Here is a 22,778-nt window from a genome sequence, read left to right as displayed (position 1 = left end):
AATCCAATCTTACCTTGGCAATGTGGAAAAGCAATTTCAGAACCCTAAATCCCAGTTATGCCTTCATCTTATCTGACCACACAATACAAGGATCAAAACAACAACACCCAAAAAACAGTAACAAAAAAACACCACAAAAAACAACAACAAACCAAACAAAAAAACCTCACAAAACAAACAAAAAGCCAAACAAATATACAGCCTATTTCTGAAAATGCCATTACAGAAAATAAGTAAGTAGTTCAAGCAATTTTTGTGTTTACAAATTTACAGTTTCTCCACGACAATCAAGTATCACAACTCCCAGGATTAGTTACTTCTGGAAAAAAGAAGTAAAGAAATGTGCAGAATGGATTTGCCTGTGATGTGCACTGAGCTGCAGCTCTCACTGAGACAAAACACATTACCCAGACTAATGATAAGAGAGGGGTAAAAGAGCTGTTATTAACAAACAAAAGTTATGGGTCTCACTAATTCAACCCGCATTATTTTTGTTCATGATCTATTCTATAACTCACTTTTTCACATCTGCAGTTTAAATGTTTACTTTAAAAAGACTAAATAACAACATACTCCAAGATTTCTGTACTTGGCCCATTAATGGTCACTGCTGTTCAAACCACTGGTGAAAATACGCTATCATTAGCAAAATCGCTAAAGATAATATTTCTTTAACATTCATGCCATCCTTTTAGTAGTCAGTGAAACCTGATGCTATGAACTGATACAATAGCAAGGTCTCCACCTCTGTGCTCAGGAACAGCCTTTCCTGGTCCCTTAATAATGCAGGGAAAATCCCAAGTTTTGCGTCTCAATGCAGAGCTTATCCACAAGCCGATTTAGTAATCACACATATCATTTGTTCTACAAGGAATAATAATAATAAGGAATAGGAGGAATAGTAAGGAATTAAGAGTTACAATTATGGCACCAAACCTCCTGATTGTTCTCTAACAAACTGCCTTCGACACGGACATGTGGAGGCTGGTTCAGTTGCTCAGGAAATGTCAACCGTGACACCTTTGTCATGCTTTGCCTGGGCTGCTTGCCTTTGTACGAAGGCTTTTGGTACCACAAATATATATTAACCTATTTTAAAAGCCTCTGCCATGAACCAGCATCTTGTGATGCTCCACACAGACACTCTAGTGTAGCTTACGGTAGCTTAACAAGCAACAAGAACCCCCGTTTGGGGGGAATGATGGAGGAGCAGCCAGGGAGTGAAGAACTGGCATCAAGGGTTTGTTCTTCATGAACTTCCCCCAAAAAACAAACCTGGGGCTGAATTCTCAGTGAGGCAGGTGGTTGGACAGGGAGTGTCAGTGTCACGGGGGAAAAAGGCAAGGGATGGAAAGTCAGTGTTGTTACTGGGGGAGGATCTGTTAGCGCGCTACAGCGGAGACGATGTCAGGTAAGCTGGACAACTGAAACCAAAGGGGCAAATCAAAGAGAAGGCATCCAGAAACTAAACGCTACATCTCTGCACTGAAGCCAGAAAGAACTGCCCTGCACTCGGTGCCCGAGCGCTCTGCAAAGAGACAAAAAGGGGATTTGTCTTCACTCTAATAAGATCTAGAAACCACTTGTCAGCTGATTCTGGTTCCAAGTTATTTTTTCCCAGGGAAAGACTTTCTTTTGACATCCTTGCAGCCACTTCCACCTGTGAACAGGTATAAGGAGTGATTTTTATTCTCCTTGTCCTTTTTTTCTATCAATTAGATCAAGACTAAAAAAGACCATTGAAGATACCTGAGCAGGGGATTAAAAGCTAAATAATCACACAAAACATGTATCTGCAAACTCTTTGGTTTGTTTGGGTTTTTTTCATGTTTTTCACTGTAGATTCAGCAGGTCTGAGGAAGGGCTTTTGATAAGAACTAGAATAATCCAGCTTAAGAAGTCCTTGCAAAGTCCACACCATAGTAAGAGTGCTAAAGGTTATGAGGTTTCTTAAGCCGTGGAGAAGCGCAAGTTGATTATAAAATTTTGACGACAGGAGTGGACGGCTGCAAGGACTCCCCTGACTCTCTTGGCAAGAAAATAGAAGGAGAATCCTGCAAACAAATTCTCCTATGGGGAAAATTGGTTATTAGAGGAAAAACTGAAAAGCCTTAAGGTTATTGCACAGAAACGGCATTAACTTGGTTCCTCTGGTTACTGTCTTGCAGCGTCCTTTGAAGAGGCAGGAAAGGGAGAAAGGAAACAGGGTATTAGAATCCTATTAAATCTAAGCACCTGCTTTCCACAGTGGAAAACTCCTTGAGGAAGTAGGTAGAAGATTCATGGTTCTTAAGGGCAAAAATAAATCCAGAGGGGTGTGTGGGAACAACTGGGCTCTCTGGCACCATCAAATGCCTCAGAAATCTCTTTATAAAACAGATTTTCAAATAAATGGTGAAAGACAATTCTATGAGTCTGATAAGCATGTCTTAGAAACACATCTGTTGAGGACAGTGTGATTTCAAGACAGATTACAGAATCAGGCCCCTCAGAGATCATCCTGAAATCCTTAAAAAAAATGCAGAATTCTTCCCAAATCAAATTATGAAGTTTTAGATGCTGGAGAGATTCATGGCAGATAATAAAATCCCTTGCATTAGACCCTCACTTCACTGGCGGAGAAAACTAAGTTAGTTCACCCAAAGCGCGGTCTCCGAGTGCAGAGGCGCGATGCTCACCTGTCCGGACACAAGGAGACGTAGAGCAGGACGAGCAGCACTGCTCCTACCACGGTTGCCAGCAGCGATCGCATCCAGGAGCTCAGCTGGCAGAAGTTACAGTACTGCACAATGGTGATGAGAATCGCGCAACACATGAACATGGTGTACTGCAACAAAGAGAGAGAGCGGCGTTAGCGTCTTCTTGCTGGCTGGAGCCCTTCTGCACATATACACCAGTGTAAATTAAAGAATGTGTGATACGGAGGAGAAAGATCTAATTTCATCTGTATTCTATGCAGTCAGTTATCCCTCACAGTGTCTGTGCCAGGAGACAGCACTTGAAGATGGAGATCTTCCCTTCAAAGAGCAAGGAAACTTTTAGCACAGGTAGTTTGTCATAATTTTCCCTAGATGGAGTGTTTTATTACCGCATTGCACAACTGTTATTTCAGTAACTTTCAATACCTTCAGCTTACCTTTGCAAAAAACTCAGGGCCGCCTCTTATTAAGAAAAAAAAAAAAGGAAAAAAGTAGATAAAAAGGAAAAAAAAAATAAGAAAGAGAAAAGAAAAAAGAAAATAAGAAAAAAGAGAATACAAGGTAAACATTTCTCGTAATCTCATTTGCTGGGGTTAGACCCTGTCTCTTTTCAACGGGATGTTGAAATTCCACTGCACTGAAAATGTGGAACGCATTCACCCTCAGAAACTTCATCCAATTCCCTTCACTTAAAAACACCTCGTAGAGAACATTATCATACTGGCCAGCAGCAGTTGAAATCAAAAAGGAAAAGAATCTGCTTTGATAACAAAAGGCAGGGATCAGCCATTGTCAACTGATGCTCGGTAACCCGACCATTGTGTCAAATTGCGCCAATTTGAAAGGACAATTTTAGATTTTCTGTTCCAAATGCCCTACCTCAAAAAAACCTCAAACTTTTCCCTTTCCACATCTTTACTGGATAAAGAAAAGGAAGCTCAGGATGGCTGTGTTGCCCAGAGTGCCTTCATTTCCCCGAGACACCATCTTACAGCGATCAAAACTCTCTAACCCATGTGCAAATTTTGGTTTTATCAAGAATATTCACGGCCATCCAAGCTAAAACAGAAACTCCACAACTGCATTATGGAGCTCTGTTCTAACCATATACTGCATTTTACACTATCAAACATTCAGTCTCTCTCTCTCATTTTAAATTTCCTTTACAGCTGAAATGCAGAGACTGCAGATTAGCAATACCGTAGCATAACAAACAAGCGTGTGATTCAGAAGTAGACACAGTGTACGGAAAAAACCTTACATAATTTACCAGTTTTAAACCACAAGCACAGATTTTATTTTTTTTTTCAAAAATGGATAAAAGGAATTTCAGAAGCGTCCATTAAAAAAACGTAATTTAAACTTACTTTTTTTCCCCCATTTCAGGTCTCCTAAAGTGGCAGAGCACTGGTTCTCCCTCCAAGTGATGCCCCAGCATGAAGCCAGCCTATAGAGGGTCAGGATGTGCTGTGTTTTACTATGTACGCATGGCTTTGGAAAGTTTTTTTTTTGTTTTTTTATTTTTCATTCTTGTTTTCGTTAATTTTGATTTTAAATATTTTATATCCAGGGAGGGTATAAAATGCTATGAATAAAAAAAAACTTCACAAAACCATGTCATAGTAAAAGATGACACTTACCTGACCCTCTATAGATTGATTCCATTTCCTAGAGCTCCATGAGTGCTGGAACACAAGGCGAGTTGGGACATCTCTTGGAGAGTGAGCCAACCGCCCCACGACTCTGGAGGACCTGCAAGAGGAAAGAAAGCCAAGTTCATTCTCAGTTTGGTGATGAACGCCACCATCTCCTGCTGCTGCCCGGAGCATTTGGACGACAGCCTGATACGGACAGGCATGGAGAATACTCAGCGCAAAGGTTCTTCCAACGTATTTTTAAACGTTTGGAGAGATGATCAAGGATGGTGATGAATGGGGATGATATAAAAATGAGTGGGCAGATTTGAGAGATTTGAAGGTTTTCAGCTCCCTTCAGTGTGAGGAAAACATTCCTACAGTTAGTTTATTGGTAGTCAGGAGGGAGGAAGACCATCATTAAACTGGAAAAAAAATTACAGCTTAAAAATAGTCAGCTAAAATTCACAAAAGGTAAAAGCTGCAGAATGATTTTAAACATGAGATATGAAAGAATAGAAAATACACTTTTCTGTAACTGTGATAACCATGGAATAATATTTGCTTAAATCAGGAAGGACCAAAATATGCCTGGTCCACATGTTTCCATGGAACAAACACTTCCAACACCCAGTAATAAACTGTGATAGGAAGAATGAAGAGGATCTGGTTGCTACCTATGCCTAGGGCCCCGAAACAGCCAGGGACTTGTGAAACAGAATTCCCTGAAGATCCTGGAAAGGAAGGATCATGCACTGTGCTACCTAAGAGAAACCTCCTTCCCCCTCCTCATTATTTAACCCCTTGTTCCCTTCTTCTGAATGTTTTTATTAAATGAGACACCAATTTCCCTGTGGACTTTTCTGCGGCGAGGCTAAACATGCTAATTTCTTTCCATTCTTTTTCAGAAGAGAGCTATTGCTTTCCTTTAACCGTTCCCACAACCTCTGTGGGGTAATCATTGCTGTGTACTCAGGTCTCTCTCCTTTGAGTTTCTCCATCTAACTCTGCAAAGAAAACACATCCACTGCTAACACCGTTCTTGCTGTTGAGATTCGCTAACGTGCACGCAAAGTTTTTAAGTATACATGGCATTTCCAGCTGCAAACTCTAACTCAAAACCAGAATGAATGCAACGCCGAGTCTGAGATACACTGCTCACATTATTTAGGATAAACACCTGCAGAAGTGCTTGGTTTAAGAAAAAAATATGTATGTAGGCAGGCGTTTATAGGTACTCCTCTCCTCTTTTGTATAACAGTTTTCAAATAAGCAAGTAACTGTATTTACATAACAAACCAGGCATTTCATCATACACAGAAGCCCTATCCCTCTGCGGGATCTGTATCACACAGATGTAAAGCAGGAGGGAGGTGAAGAAGACGGCAGGCAAGCAACAAGCTTTGTTAGATCCAAAACGTCAGATTATGAAACAGAGTTCGACAACTTACATGTATATTTGTTTCAAAATCAGAGGTGAAGTGCGAAAAAACTGCAAGAGCTGGGAGAGAAACCAGGATTGCACCGAAAAAATGTCGAGGCAGCCAGCCAGATATCACCTCCAGGAGACGCTTGGTACAAGTCATCACCTCCTCCAGAAAGAACGCCATTCTGGAACAAATGAAATCACAGATCCAGGCATTCATGTCAGCGCATCACTTCGTACGTCTAATTTACTTGTAATAATATAACTTCAAACCCTTCACTTGGATTGTATGAGCAATCATGACATATTATACGCCACAGCACCTGTTGATATCTTCAGGAGAAAATCCACCTTTGCTGAAAGACGGCCAGTTGTTTGCTCCAGCAAGGGGTGTGAGAGCAAGCGGGATAGTGGGCTTGCAGAAAAACTGAAGCCCAAATTTCACTTACGTGGAAGGTAAACACATGAAAGACTTCTCTCCATTCATAAATATTTAGTCTTAAAGCCAGTGGGGAGAGAGGAAACTTCTACAAGTTAAAAAAAAAAATCACTTAAAATAACACCAGCAACATTCTAACAGATCAGTGCCCCAGCGGCCGTGGGCATCCACACTGCCTTACCATCGCACTGCAGCCAAAACCAGTTCTCCCAGTTCCACCCGCCCCGACAGCAGCTCCCGTCTGCAGCCGGAGCCCGTTCCCTGCCGGGAGGGTCGGGAAGCGGAGCGTGGGCTGGGGAGCTGGCACGGCACACGGGGAGCGGGGCGGGCGGCCGGGCCAGCTGGCAGCGACTCCGCTCGCCAGCAGCGCCGCAGCACACTTGGCTCGGCGAGGCGCCGGGAGGAACGGCTCTTGCCTCAAGCTGCTGATACAACCACGGCCCAAACCTGCGAAGTGCTGGAGGAGCCAACTGGAAGAGCTCTGGAGAGCAGCGTAACGGAGATACTGCTTGACTGAGAGCATTGCTGACTGTTAACGCACATAAAGAAAGGTAAAAGGATGCTTAACGCTCGAGGACTCTGCACAGAAAACTGTTATTTATCTACAGAAACAAACCCTTGGGGTAACTTGCTTCTTATAGCTCAAAAATATTAGTCACTCTAGAGAAATCGCAATTGCTGTTGAAGTTTCTAATTACTTTTATGAAGACATGAAAAGGTAAGACAATAGAGTCAGCTTTGTTCAAAGCTGTTTTGTTGTGGACGTACGTAATTATCAGAATTGGTCTGGGCATATAATTCTGCTGTTGTAACAGTGGGCTCCCGTAGAGCCCAGACAGTCATAATTGCTATTTTTTTTTGGACAGAGAACCTCACAGCTAACAAAAAAATAAAAAGTAAGTATAAACGCAACATACACTGCATATAAAATTCACAATCTCCCAAAGTTACGCAAAGTATTCCATATTACCTATACCTTTCAAAAGAGAAAAACTGTCTTCTGAGTTCTTAACACTGTTGTCTAAAATATAAGGTATTATGCCGGATAAAAGTTTATTGCAAGACAGGATAAATTTAAAGTTCTTTATGTGAATTTGACACTTATTCCACACTTTAAATATGTATTATTTATGAATTATATTTCAACTTTCTGGTCTAGAATTTTTTTGAATCTTGCGAGCTCAAGCATTGTTATTTAAGATTCAAGAGTTCTTCTCTAATTTAATATATTAAAATCGGGAAACTATACTTAAATGCATTGAAAAAGATAAATTTGGGGTAACAGAATTGAAGATGTTGTAATACATCAGGGCCCCACGAGAGGGTGCTCACAGATTTGTCAGTTCCTAGTTTAACAGACTTTCATTTACACCAAAAATTATAGCTATGTTCCATCATTAAAAAAACTTCACAATAAAGCACAGAAATTAATAAATTGTACATAAAGCAAAATAAAGTTATTTAAAAAGCTCTACGGAGGAAGAACTGGGTTTTCTGAAGCGTTGCATAGTGTCCTAACTCAGTTGCCTCCAACATCAATAACAGCGGCAGCCAAGCTTGCCCGGTATCGAGTACTTCTGAAAATGCCACCCAAGATCGTGCCTCTAAAAATAAAGTTCAATTCTCCCAAAGCCTACAAATTAGGATTAACATTTACGAGGCTGAACTGTGAGACAGGAAGCTGAATTGGGCTCCAAGGCAGCGCACCCGGGTTCTACCTCCCCGGGCAGCAGCGTGCGGAGCCAGGAGAAGGCAGGCAGTCTGTCTGTCTGTCAGTTAGTCAGTCTGTCTGTCTCCGTGACACCTCTGCCCACGCTCTGCCCGATCCTCCGTGTCGCTCCCATGTGGGCTGGCACAGAAGCCAGCTCCGTGGCACGCAAAGCATGGCAAGATACCCAGTGCAGCTCATGTCTCTCACCCCAACCCACACAACAGGGACTCCATGGTGCAGAAAGCTGCTTTTTACGTTTTCTTTTTGCCAAACCTCCATGCCAGGACAAATTCTCGTGGGAACTATAGCAACAAATCCATCAGTGAACCTGATCAGTTAATCCTGTAATGAGGATACTTCTTCACTGAGGCAGCTGCAAATTCCAGCACAATGCCACATTTCCCAGGATAATATTTACCTTCTGTTTTTTTTCCCCCAGTCCAGTATTTATCGCAATGCTCTGCACTCTGGAATTAAAATGATTGAAATCTCATCCTTCACAAAACAGCAAAAGCCTGTGAATACCGCACAACCCTCCCATTGCAGGGAGCAGTGCATTAAATCCAGACGGCAATGGGAGCTGCAGACAGATTTAATGGATACAGGGCAGTATCGGTAAATAATGCAGTGCCAGGGGGCAGCTCAGCAGGGCTTAAATGCTAAAGCATCCAAGATGTTTACACATGCTGGAGTTCAAATTAGTAACTTTGACATAAATGATTAATGGGTAATGTTACCATCATTTCCGTATTTACTGGCACTTTGAAATCAGTTCCCATAGTTCAAATCAAAAGCTTTTGGCATAGCAGCAATTTGGTGGGATATTAAATACCAAAGTCACAGATGTTAGAAATAAATAAAGGCAAACAGAATACACTGATACAGAGTATTGATGCAAGGCAAAGCAGTCATGTTGTAACAGAACAGTTTCATTAAGCTCTAGTTGCAGAGAACAATTTCTATTCCTGGTCACTGAGAATTTCAGAAGACCTGACTGGGTGGCTGCAGGGTCTCAGCTGTGGACAGACCTGGGGCTACTTCAGCAAGCCCTGGGAACCCGAAGTACCAGGCAAAGGCCAGTTTTGCTCCATCACACAACAGCAGTTTCCCCTTTGACTGTTTTACTTGCTTGCTTTCTTCACTCAGAAGGTTGTTCAGTTTTTTCCCTCGAGAAAGGTACTTCTGAATTCCCAAAGCAACTTATCGAGTGCTCCCACCTCTCACTCTTTTGAACAGGGTTGAAATATCCACTATTCTCATCTCATCTCTTCACCCAGAAGTCTTCACTGAAGGATGCTATCAAAAGCAACACTTCCTTTTTTTTTAAACAAACTTATCTATAACAAGTTCTACTCAAGAACAAGAACTAGATGTCAAAAGTATCTAGTTAACAATAATCCTGTTTTTACAACCAAAATAGTGGGCAGATGCCTTTTACCTGTATTCCTGCAGAAGCAATAAGATTCCCAACTGAAATCTCACACATTGTCCTATGTTCAATGACATTTCCCAAGATATTTTTATAAAATAGCAGAACTTTAGGACCTCTTACACTTCAGCTGAATTCATGAAAAGTCAAAGTACCCACATTTCAAGTGGGCAGGAGGAGATTCTTTGCACTACATTTACAGAACAGGAGATGACATCTTCTACACGCTTCCAAATGAAGCACCATTTTTTGCGTGCAGCTTTATACAATTAGAGTGGCACTTGCAGTAACAGTGAGATCCTCATTCATAGATACTCCAATAATTGATTATCAGACACTTCAGAGGAATCAAAACATCCTTGAAAGCCTTAATCCCTGAGGACTTCTGCTCTTCTAGAGCTTTAGAGTTTTAACTCGTTCCTTGCTGTACAAGCAACAGCGCTCTGCTCTCCCGCTCCTGCAGCTGGACTAAAGGTCTTGGCCACAAGAGCTGTAGCGAGTACTTCCTAGGCTGAGTCCTGGATTCAATTAGAAGTTAGACTGATTTAAAGACAGGGTGTTTCGCATCACGATAATGAAAATACAATGAGAAACTTAGGCAAGAATTTTGTGGTCCTAAAATAATCCCTTTTCCTGAAATCCTGGGATTGTGCCCAGCATTGTAGTCCAATCTCCTCCCTTCAGATATCTCGGTGGTATTCTGTGATTGTCATTTGGGATGACATTTCTGCACAGGAAGTTCCGCACCGTTTCTGTGCATAACGAGTGCTCGGAGCGAGCAGTCCTCACTCTGAAGAGGATTTGAAGAGGAGAAATAGACTGTTTTCTTTCTGCTCAAGGGAACTGTACAGGAGTGTGTGCCTTAGGTTGTGGAGTGTATTTACTATAAAATAAAGCCGTATTATGAATTCAAAACAAAAAAAAACCCTCCAAACCAAAACACATATCTTTTCCTAAAACGTTCCCCTCAAATACACCACTGCTATTACATTTAGAACTGAAAACCTACCAGAAAGCTTCTGAGATTTGAATCTACAAAGACTGCTCATTTTTGGTGTATAGTATGAGGCTGTTTTCAAGAAGGTGCCCTGGGTAAGATCTACTCTGACCTCAGCTGATCCTGTTCTGTACTTTAAGAGATTTACTGAAGTGTTACTTTAGATGTGATGATCGGAACTAAGCCAAATACAAATTATACCTCATTAACAGAGGAAAGCTTGCCGATGACAGCAAGTTCCTGACAATCAATTGCTTGTAACTGTGGAGTAAATACAGTGATTTGCAGACCCTTCCCTCCTACCAAAAGGAAGGAGCAACACATCTCTCACATGCACGACAGGGGCTCCATGCGCCAGGGATACCTGCTGACGTGATTCCTACATCCCTGCTCCCCAGCTGAGGGAGGGCAGCAACCGCTTACCCCATCCAGCCATCCTTGTTTCTGTTTCAACTAAACGTGACAATTTGTGGGGTCTCGAGATTCAGGGTCATCTTGATTCCAACAAATGCAGCAAGCACTGCTGGCTACCGATCATCTGCGCCTGCCGTAGCTGTGCTGGAATTGCAATAGTGCAATATCCCCTGCGTGCCCAAATCTCCTGCGTGCCGCCAGTACAGTGTTCACTGAACATCTGTCATTACTACGCCAGGTGGGACTATGAGCTTTGATGGCTGGCTACAGGTGTCCTCCACAGTGTGAGATGTTTCCTAACCTGTTTTTTTTCAAATCAGAATTAAGCACAAAAGAATGATTAATATTAAAAATTATGTATTTCTAAGACTTAGGAGCGATCCCGTAACACTTGCTTTTTAAACCTCACTGACTTTAAACGAAGCATCCCAGCTGGCTTACAAAGTCAAATTCAGACTTTAAACTAACTTAGTCTCGGGAAAATATTTAAAAAGTCGGGGCAAAACAAAACAGTGTTAAGAAAACATTATAAAGCCACTTAAACTAGCCTCAGTAATGGCCCAAGGTCACTAACAGAGAGCATGGCTCTCAGCACAGTGCTGCAGTGAAGCTAAACCTCTGCACAGCTGTACATGGCTCAGAAAGACAAAACCACTTCGCAAATTCTTGACTATACACAGGGTGTTTCAAAGAGATGGACTCCATTTGAAATCACTATAGCTTTGAAATTGGGTCCATCTTTTTGAAACACCCTGTAGAAAGCACATTGAAAACAACAATATGCCTTCTCCTTAAGAAACTCATAAACCTCCAGTTACACAACAGGACTGAAATAAAACCATATGTAACTACACATTAAAAATTCCTAAGATTATAGCAATAGTTTTTTTATAAATGCAAATGCGATGTAGCATTGGAAAAAACAAGTGGGGACCATTAATGAAATAAAAAAATACTAAAGTGGAATACTTTGATAAGGTACCTGCAAGGTCAATGAACACAAATTTTCTCCAAACATACCTGGAAAGCAGAACCCAGCTCTTCTGCAAAGTGGTGGCTGAGTTGTCCAGAGCTGAACAAATTCAAGCATACAATGCTATGGCAAACACCAACTACCTGCTCACTGCTGCCTTCCTACTCTCCTGCTTGGTGCGATGAAAGAGCTGCTTGGGCACATTAAACTGACAAAAAACCCCTTCTCTCCTGTCCAAAAGAGAGTACAGAAACTGTTCTGCAAAGGGAAAAATGCATTTCTGGTGCAAGAGAGAGGACAGAGCAACAGTTAATCCAGGTTAGGATGCCCTGGAATGACAGTCCTACCAGTTCAACCATCAGTACAGGTTTTAACACTTCCTGAATTTCTACATTTTCTAAAAACTGAAGAACCACAATACTATTCAAATTGCAGCAATCAAATACACCTGCTAAGAAATACTGTCCTTAAAAGCATTTCCAAATGACCTCTCCCTACACCTAAATGCCAGCTTTCATGCAAATATGTTTGCATACATTTATATGCATGGAGTTACAAGCTTCTGTCAGTGACTACGGTACAAATTCAGTAGCTTTTACCTTGAGTGAAAACTGCAATGTCTTGTTTCCTTTGAAACAACAGCAGAATTGCTTCTAACTTGTAATTATGAAAGCATTTTAACTTACACATACCTGATAGATTTGCAGAACTACAAGTGAGGACACACGTTTCCACACACCACCCTTGTAACATGCTCTTGTGTCAGAAGGAAGCGCAGTGAAAACAGGGGATGAGGAGGGCAGAAAAAACTTGCTCTCACAAGTATAGACAAACAACTTATTATTGGGTCTGTCATCTGGGTTAATAACAGGTTACAAGTAGTATCAGTACAAATCAGACAACACACCCAGGAGAGCAGGAGCTTTACTGAATGCTGTAGTCTTCTGCTGCACTTGAATGTGTTGGTAGCTCCAACATGCCTGGGGGAAACCCCATGTTATGTAGGAACCGCACAGTAACCACTCACCGAGTAGTTACAAATGCCAGGGTAAGGCCTGTAAGCGTCTTAAAAGTCCAGAACCACATTCTCTGTGTGACTGGGCACAAGCCAGGAATGAGAAGTCACTGTTACATATCAGGTATCTGCAGCCAAGTGTCACCTCCAGGGCACAGGAGAGGCAGAGGGGCAGGGGCCGCAGGGACGGACAAGAGCTCAGGGACTGGGGATGCTCCGCTGCCATGGGGAAGAGGCAGCGCTGGGGCCGGCACTGCCAGCTCACCCTTCCGCAGCAGCGTGTCGCATAGCTCAGGACCCAGGGGAAATGCTAAACTCCATTTACGTGTCAAACAGAGAAAACACAAACTGTTTGAATATTAAACCCATGAGACTTGAAATGGAGGTCATTCAAAAAACTAATTCTGGACAGATGTGACTTTTGCACACCTCCCCCTCCCCTTTTTTTTTTGAGAAAAGAACTGCTCTTTGCATTTCTGATACATTCTTTCTGTTTTAACCCCAGAATGGTATACTTTTATCTAGGAATTTTAAGGCAGAGTTGTTGTTTTAGAAGGACAGATCAAAGTTTTCTGTTTGAGTCCCCTCACTCTGACAGCCTTGTGAGGGGAGAAGATAGCCAGCTGCGTGTGGCATCCCAAGGAACAAAAAGCAGGGGCAGACATGGCATGAGATTCTGATTTCTTAAGTGGCCTCTATCAGAGTCACCTTTCGCTCCTACGAATTCTGTAGCTCGACCTCTCTCTACACAAGATCTGCCGTAAGCCTTCTTGGCTTCACTAACACCGTTTTCTGAACAGTACAGATCATCCAAGTGAGTTCCTGGGGTGCTGTCAAACAAAATGTTGCCAACCCAGCCACCATTTCAGTTCCCATTGCTATTTCAAGACCTTCTTATGCTTTATTTACCTAATTGAGATGACAAGGGACAGCACCTCTAGCAGGATGGCGATGACGAACACCACGACGGCTGCAGGAGGTGGAGGGGATGCAACCATCCCGTGTTTCAGGAAACACGTGACAGACAGTATGAGGAAGACTATGGTGGAGAGGAACACATCCAGGAGCGAGCTGAAGGTAGCGCTGGCAAATGTCTTCACTGGAGCATTCCTTATAACCTGTGTGGAATCCAGGCATTGAGAGAAGGGATGGAAATTAATAACTGCCATTTTGCTGAATTTAACTGTATTATAAACAGCAGTCTACAAAAACAAAGGAATACAGAACTTTTTGCCACTTCATTAATCCAACATGAGTACTGTTTTGAAACAAGAAACAGAAGAGTTAGTTTGATGGCTATCACAGTTCCCTGAGAATAAATATGTGTTGAAAAAAGAGTACTGGCAGCAGAGTCCCTAGGTTTAGGGTGATTTTTACAGAATATTATGATACTGAAATAAATATCAAAATTGGTTGTTCTGTGCAAAGAAACACAAAACACATAATTAGCAGCAGATAAAGCTATAAGAAGTTTTCTTCAAGGATTTTCATTTAAAATAATAATAGATTTTACAATAAACCTTTTGGATCCAATGGTTCTTTAAGAAAACCCTCCAAATACCACTCTACAGAAACAGCTACTTGTCTGTGGCAGAGTTCACCTCTCCCTTTCACACCAGTTTAAAAGCAGCAATTGGGACACTGCGTAATCGGAACTGATGGCAGCCCAGGACACCAAGTTCTGTTCTTCCATAAGCCCTTACCACACATTCCCATCCCATCTTGTCCTGGCCCCAGTGCTTGTGCAGCTGTGCTTTGTGCTGCTTTGGCCAGTCCAGCTGAAAACTAGATCATGAGCTCCACATCCTGGCTTAATGCAATGAGCCCAGCGTTAAGAGTGTTTGTATCTGCTCAAGGGACCACAGAAAGCAAGTTCCAATGAAAAAAACAAAAAGTATGTTATCAATGTCGCCATGAAGTAGCTCAGCTTGACTATACTGGTTTGATTTGGAAATTCTGTTTGCTCCTCAGAATGCTATCTGCACTCAGCTATACCGGGAAATGAACTTGTTCCTCATTTGTACCTCTCTGCAACCAAATTAATTCAGCTAGCATCATTTCAGTGCCAAAATTACCTTTCCATCTGAACTGTAGCAGAATCCTGTTAGTCCACAGAGAAAATGACATAAATTGAGTTACGGGAAGCAGCCCTATATCCTAAAGTGACAGCATTAAGGGTGCCCTAACAGTGTTAAGTTGTGCTTTAATTTCCAAACAAGACCAGGGCAGTCAAGCTCTTGGGAGCAGAGCTGCTTACAGAGAAGGATCACAACTCGAACACACAGCGGGCACTGTGCCATGAGGTGAACCTGGGTGCTGGGAGTGACTGTCAGCAACAGTGCCCTGCAAGGCAATTAAAGCACCAGCAGTGCTGACAAACCGTTTCACTCTCCCGAGAGAAGATTTGTTGTTGTTTTGGACCCAGTGCTATGTTAATATTAGGGCTCAAACAGGTTTTGCTCCAATGCTGCAGTTACTAGTCCAGAGTGAAGACTCCCACTCCCAGGAAGTTTTACACATAATGATCTTCACATTAATAGCTTGCTACTAACAAAATGCAGAGCCCACTTCCCTGCTCCTTCTATGAATTTCCCACATGCCCACATTAATATGTCGATCTGTGTATGCTTGACTCTCATTGTTTCACTTCTCTTTCCAACCTTTCCACGGGAAATAACTTAATTTACTTTTTCCTGTATAGTTTATCCAGGAGAAATTTCTCCCTGCTGTTGCTAGATGAGCTTTATTCAGAGAGATGCCACTGAAAGGATGAGTATGGAGTTTCTGAACAAAGGGAACAAACTGAACTGCAACACAACTATGTTTCCCTTTGTTAAAAAAACAAGTTAGGTCTCGCTTGTAAACATTGGAAAACAAATAAATAGGGGCTATTGCTAAGGTCAACATGGCAACACTGCCCAGAACAGAAAGCAGCCCATGAACAGAAAGCAACGAGCAGCAGGAGGAGAAATCCTGCCTGCCCTCAGATGTAGGACATACTGGGAAGAAGATAAATCAACAGCTACATTTATGACGATGCGATTCTGCCAGACAGATGACCCAAACTAAGAGCTCAGCAGCACTGGAAGGGAAGGGCCCATTCCCCTTACCTTGCCCTGGCTCTAGCACCTGCCAACCACTCCGTGAGCTGCTGGTTCAATACAGCAGAACACAGACCAGACAGAAGACAAAAAAAAGCCCCCATGACTATTTTATGCTGGGCTAGTAAAATGAACTGGCTCACAGCAGGGAAGGCTGATGAGCACCACAGCCACTAGAAGGGGCAGGGAACGGTAGGAACAAGGAGGGGAGAGCCATTGCCCTCTTTCTGCAGCAGCTTCTCAGCAACTTGTGGAAATGCGGATTCAGTTAGTGCTGACACCTAATGTCATTACATGTAAACATAAAGCATCTCGCCAGTTCCTATCAACCAGGCAGGAGTTTCTATTGCCATGGAGAGCCGGCAATACTCTTAGCCCCCGAGGGGATTAGGGACTTTTTACACTCAATGCAGAATCCTGAAGAGAGCACCAAGTTCCTTGCAACTTACTCACTGTTCCTTGCAGTTACTCAGTGTTTAGAACTGCCTGTTTCTGAATGCAGCACACTTAGCAAACTTACAATATTTGAGTTCAGAGCAGGTTTAGGTTCCACAGGGATAATCATGAGGCTGTGACATGAAGAAGGATCAAATTCAAAGTTATCATTCTCAAAGTCAGGATATTTGATGAGAAGACAAGTAGCAATTGGACCTCTACATTCAGCTTAGCATTGTTCTCTGGCCTGCCCAAAGCCTTAAAACATTAGCCTGAATATGGAGAAAAGGCAGGTGAGAAGTCATTAGCGTATCTTGGTGGACTGTGAAAATATATTTCCAGCCTCAACACTGGACTAGACCCAGGGCATGGCACAAAACAGGTAAGCTGAAAGGAGACTGTTTTCAGAGGCAGCAATACCAAGTAGTAAATCACATTCGACATTTAATGATCCTTGTCATCGACTGAAACGGAATGTGTTAATGACAGACAGTTGCTTAGATAGATTACAGAAGGAAACCAACACCAGGAGAAACACACCTCTTCCTGATAGCTTGTCCTGTAGGCCATCTCCAAATCCTGATCCAAGAAGTTCAGGCTCAGCTTGTTAATGGGTGGTTTAAAGAAGTAGTCCTTCATGAGGCTAAAGAGAAAAGACAACATCACCATCAGTTTATTCAGCTGTAACTCTTTCAGAGCCCCCTGTTCTGTGGTTTCTGCCTCCAGGGATGCTGGCGCTTGGCTTCAAAGTTCCTGTTGCTTTTCTTCACTTGCTCAGTAAAAGGAAATACTTTACTAAAAAATGAGAGCGCAAACGTCTATATTTTCAGGAAGAGACTAACAAGCCCTTCCAGAAACTTAACAGTTATAACACAGATGACTACAGATAACTGTAAGTGAAGCCAGCAAACGGTAAAGGTTAATTTCTGCTAGAGAGGCACAACCTTAGGAGACGTGTGGCTGCAGGATATTTGTGTCCTAGGGTGGAATTCTATCATTCAAAGCAGCCAAGGATGACAAAGGTGACAAACTGTTAGGAAAACAAACAAACAAACAAAACAGAAAAAACAACAAACTTGTCCATTTTAGAAAAAGCACTTGTTATTTCAAAGACACTAAAATAACTCAGTAACTGAACTGGGAACGTTCCGTTAATGATCCGGGCCACAAAGAAACAGAACTGAGGAGATGGATAGCTTACATTTACCTCTGAAACAGAAGATTTGAAATCACTTGAATTATCAACACTGACAAAAAATGAAATTAGCTCACTAGGACTAGTGCACCAGAAGGCAGTATCTACCAGAGGGTGCTTATGCACTCCTTCACCTTATCTGCCAGCACCAGGTGCAGGAATAAAACAAACCAACCAACCAACCAACCCAAACATAAAAAGAGGCCTCAATCATTAAAAAATTGTTTCTATTCCTCACCCTCTGGAGCAAAAATACAACATTTTTTTGCATTTTACATTAGTTGTAAGAGGTTTATGAAAGAAGTTTTCTAACAACATCCATGGCACTTGATCTGCAAACCTTGTCTTTCTCTAGTAGGTGTCAGAGAGCTGAAAGGATTTGATGGTCACAGCGTAAGGTTACACCTGCGTACACCATTTATTGCTGGTTTAGCCCGTCATCCTCTCTGCTATGCAGTCCTCATCCAAGACACTGGAACACGCACTCTTGCTGTGAACCTCCTTTCATTTTCCAGCAACCCACTGTTTTAAAAATTGCTGTAGGATCTGAAATGGGGCTGCTGCTTTCCAAGTGCTATTCCCATCTTGAAAATTACAGCACCAGAGCAACAATTAGAGTGGGCTATTTTCAAGTTGATAACTCTAAGCAAAAATCAGAGAAATGCACAGGAGATCAAATTCTAAGCAGATGAGGAAGCTGAAGGATCCTACAGAACTGTGCCTGAATTCTTTTATTCAGGGGTTTGTTTTTGTTTTTTCTGTTTATGTTTCATGAACACTTAAGGAGGTTTTTTGGAACTACAAGCTCCCCAGTACAAGATGACGTGTGGGAAGTATTTTTTTCTTGAGATGCAAGACCAACCAAACACATTGACAGACTGAAGCTTGAGAAGACAAAAGATTTCAACCATGAATATGGCAGATACTTTATAAACTTTAAACATTCTGGCCTTGGTCAATATATCAAAACCATCAGGTTAACTGTGAAGGAATGACAGGACACAATTCACTTGAGTCCTCCTCTCATTCATTCTTCCATCTCTCCCATCTCTTAGAGGTTTCTAAGAACATCTTATAAATATTGCAAGGGTTATTTGTTTCTTTTTTGGGGGGGAGGAGTTGCGTGTGTCTGTGTGTGTGTGTGTGTGTGTGTGTGTGTGGTGGTTTTGTTTGTTTGTTTTTCTTTGTTTTAATATTGTTGAATTAACTTTCTTCCTCCAGGGAAGCTCAACAGAGTACGGTGATGCTGTGCTGGAGCTGCAATGGTCTCAGGATGTAGGAAGAACAATCTGATTTGCCAGCGCAGCACGAAACAGAAGGTGTAAGATGGTGACACCAGGGCTAAGGCAGCATTTCTGATGCCAGCAGCCGTACTGCGCCAGCCCAGCCCCATGTGAATTGTCGTCTGTCCCAAAGAGGAAGACCCCGGTTTATTTGACTAAACGCAGTCAAGTACATAATCTGCTTCCCAGGAGGGGCTGTGCCTCTCCAGCACAACCAATTTCTGTTTGCCCTGAATCGAGCAAGACTGGGAAGTGGGTGATTAAAAATCTGTTTGTTTCTTTCAGGTATTTAAAGAGGAAGGTGACCCGGGGTGGGAGATGAAGTGCTGCACAGAACCTAGCTGCTGGGGAGCTTCATCTTGCCCTGGGACTGATCTGCAAGTCTAAAGAGATCATTTTTAAGTACTGCCCTGATTAGCACATAAGTACTTGTTTCTTGTACTTCAAAAGGTTTCTAACCTAAGGAATATGTAATTTTTCTTGGAAACAAAAATCTAAATAGTGACAACCCTTTGAGGCTATCCCCAGTGAAAATAACTTTAAACCTTTTGTACTCTTACACTATAGTTTTCTTTTAAAATACACAGCAATAAGCAAATGAACAAAGCATGGTATTTTTATAGTGGTTGTAGTAAGGTCAGACTCAGAGCTCAAACTATACGCTGTTTGCCAAATATTTATAATCAAGTTGTAAGAAGATGCACACTGATGACTTCTGTGAAAAGGATTCTTATGTAATGCAATAATACAAACATGCCACACCAGCACTGGCTTTATTGTTGTTATTTTTAAAGACAACCGGAACCGTACTGAGACATCACCTGCAAGGTGAAATCTCGGCACACAAACAAATGAATGGCCACTCATGAAACTCAGTCACCTGAACTCCAGAAAGGTGCTGGGAAATGAAAAACGTCACCAGTGTCCAGCATTTCTGCCCAGCTAACCCCAACCAGCCCCCTAATGTCACGTACGGGCTCCTGAACCCTCCCCTACACACGTTTAACTCTTCCCAGCTGTACAGGGAGCCTGTGTGATTAATTTATGCACCTTATCGCCACCTCTGGGTTAGGCACCTTCTGTTAACACAATTTGATATGGGAACACCAGCATCGTGCGGCACAGGGGAATCACTGCCCAGCATGGGGAAGCTCACGCTTTGCTGCTGCTGGGTTTGCAGTAACATAAAACCAGAACTGGAGTTTTGCAGTTTTATGATTAAGAATGGGGGTTTCATGTCAGATGAATGATGGGAAGTTTGGGCTTCACCCCTTCCTTGAAAACACCTCAAATTTCCCATTCAAACATCCTCACGCATACTACATTTGTTGAGATTAACAATATATTATGTTTCCCAGTAGGAGATCCAGAATGGTTTAAAAATGACTTATTACATATAACTTCACATTGAGAAATGTTAAAAAAGATTAATGTAAAATAGTAGGCTTAAACCATTTGCATAGACCTAATTAATCAGAAGATTATTTTTGGAAAGTTATGTTTACATGAACCGAACTCAGCAGAGAAGTTTCCTTGGCAACAAGAAATGGCCCACTTAATATGGTAATGATGATATTTAATTGAGACCAAAAAAAAGCCAGGCTTTAGCTGGCGTCAAATCATGGTCCTGCTTTTTCCTTTGGTCTGAATCAGAAAGAATTATCCATGTTGTAAGTGGAGGAGGAAAGCTCCAGGAACACGAGAGCTTGAGTTCGGTATCTTCCACAAATTAACAACATAAATCAAGCTACTTCTGCAACCGGAAATTTGCAGAAAGTTGGAAAATCCAATTGGTTCTTGCTGATTTTTGCCAACATTTGGACCTTCTCAATCCGTCTCTCCTCCAATATTTGAAAATATCAGCTAAACCCCTATTATCAGCCACTAAGGACAGACCACACATAGAGGAAAAAAAAAAAAAGGCAAGCTAAAATTTCAGTTGGCTACAGGAGAACGGTGAGCTAAATAAATCTAGAGAAGACACAAGAGAGGGACGGGTGTCCCCCCTTCTCACTGCTCCTGCTTTAGTCCAGTTTCAGTCCAGATGACACCGTTCCTGTTCCAAGCAGCCTGGAGTCTATACGAGCGTGCACTTTCAACGATATTTAGATAAAATACCCCTAATCTGAGTGGAAGGAGTGAAACAAAAATAAGAAAATCCATAAATAATAACAAACTCAAGTTATTGGTTTAGCTGATCCAGTCAAGCCACTGCCATAAGGGAGATATGGTTGTGTGTTTGCAAAAAAATCACACACTGCTGAATTTTGAAGAATGTATTTTTGTCTGCCCAAAATAAGCTGGTGGGTTTTGTTTGTTTGTTTTATTTGTATTTAAACAGAGAGAGAAGCCAACTTTACAAAATGCTGTAGGCTGGTAGTATGTCCAGGAGAATTCACTCCTATTCATTCTGCTTGCAAGGCCAGTAGGATTTCTAGGTAGGTAGGTAGTCATACAAAGTTATCAGATGCTGTTCTTTTGCTATACAAAAATGTGAGTTTTGTGGTTCAGATTTTACGTTACAGTTCTAATTGCAGAGGAAGGTACACGCTATGTGTGTTAAGAGGACTTTTGAACGTACAGATAAGAGTTCAACTTCATGACAAGTAATTTACAGACTATTTTTCCTTTTCGAAGACGACTGAAGAATGACTGTGCACCAAGGAAACAATTAAAAACCTGGCTTTACGTACTCCTGAGCAGAATGTTTCTGATATCAAGTTCCTGCTGTAGTTTAAGCAGAATATAGACTAAGATTAGAAAACATATGACCTGTTATACGTTAACAATAAATACTGACATTAGACAAAAAGCGCACAAAGATTAAAGATATGAGACCCCTGTTATCACCTTCTCACCTTTATACAATTTTACATTGCACAGCTCGATTTTCCTTACCTGTCTTCTTTAATCACATCCACAAAGTGAGCATCTGTCTTTTCTCTGATGTTTTTGAACCTCAAGGGAAGAAGAGCTGATTGATCCAAGCTCACTCCACCCCATCTTCCTTTCTCTTGCAACATTTCATAGAGTGAGGTTTGACTATTGCTGAGCTTTTCTTCTTGTGGAGGACTCAAAAGTCCATTCTGAGTCTTAGGGCTGTGTCCTCCTGGGGCCTGGATGACAGAAAGTAAAACATACATGGAGAACAGTAGTGGTTGAGAAAGCAGATCGAAGAGATTTCATGGAGCAAAAGGTGAAAGAAGTTCTTTCCTCAACATGCTGAGCTTTTACCTGCCCATGTTAAAGACTGAACTCCACCTGCCCTGAAATTATTCATGTCTGCTGCAAGTACACACCTGTTTAGGTGTCGTCTTTTTGCTTTTTCTATACCAAGTTTCCAAAGAGCACAGAACAAAGTACATTTTTACCCACGCAACGAAGACTTAGACAAGCACAAATTTCATTCATTCATCTTAAGGTCAAGATTCTTCTAAAAAGCTTTTTAAATACCTACTTAAGCTGTGCTATCTATCCACAGGTCACAGGCAATCTGCTCTGCCAGCCCCTGCTGATGCATCCCCTGACCGCCACAGCCCTGCTGCTTCTACACAGAGCCGCCTCCTCTCCTACCTGTGGGAACGGCCCTTCTGTGCATCCCATCATCCCACCAAAAAATTACCCTGCAAATTAAGCTACATTTTCTTCACTATTATATACTTATTTCTGCCTTTCTTTGCCTTTGTATTAGTTAAAACTGCATTTTTAAATTCTGACACCAGCTTGCAACGCAGCTTAGGTACACAGTATTATCAATTCTGCTTTCGGTCTTTTGAGAACACGGATTATTTTAACCAAAATTTCACTATTTTCATGGAACCTGAAGTTCCTTCTTTTACATTTTGTTTGATCTAGACCAATATGCACTGAAGCAACTAAAAAAAAAATTAGACAACTAAGTATGGTTATTATGAAAATGAACTGCAGTTAGTCAGGCTCATTTCTGAATGCAAATATACATCAAACTTAGCATATATGAATGTTCATCTCCCCCCTCCATGTCTTATCATTTATCACGTATCATTTA

General features: G+C 41.8%; 1 protein-coding gene across 3 annotated transcripts in view; it reads right to left on the bottom strand.

The window, feature by feature from the left end:
• The window catches only part of ADCY9 (adenylate cyclase 9), an 85,983-nt gene that overhangs the window by 7,911 nt on the left and 55,294 nt on the right, over positions 1-22,778 (bottom strand). For all 3 annotated transcript variants that reach the window (XM_080353762.1, XM_080353761.1, XM_080353763.1), the window contains 5 exons: positions 21,650-21,867; positions 16,814-16,916; positions 13,647-13,855; positions 5,785-5,944; positions 2,679-2,827 (listed from right to left, as the gene is read on the bottom strand). In XM_080353762.1, coding sequence (XP_080209888.1) covers positions 2,679-2,827; positions 5,785-5,944; positions 13,647-13,855; positions 16,814-16,916; positions 21,650-21,867 — 839 coding nt within the window. The remainder of the gene's footprint in view (positions 1-2,678; positions 2,828-5,784; positions 5,945-13,646; positions 13,856-16,813; positions 16,917-21,649; positions 21,868-22,778) is intronic.

This window comes from Nesoenas mayeri (assembly GCF_963082525.1).
Source record: "Nesoenas mayeri genome assembly, chromosome: 15".
Lineage (NCBI taxonomy): Eukaryota > Metazoa > Chordata > Aves > Columbiformes > Columbidae > Nesoenas > Nesoenas mayeri.
This window is presented reverse-complemented; position numbering and strand designations above follow the sequence as displayed.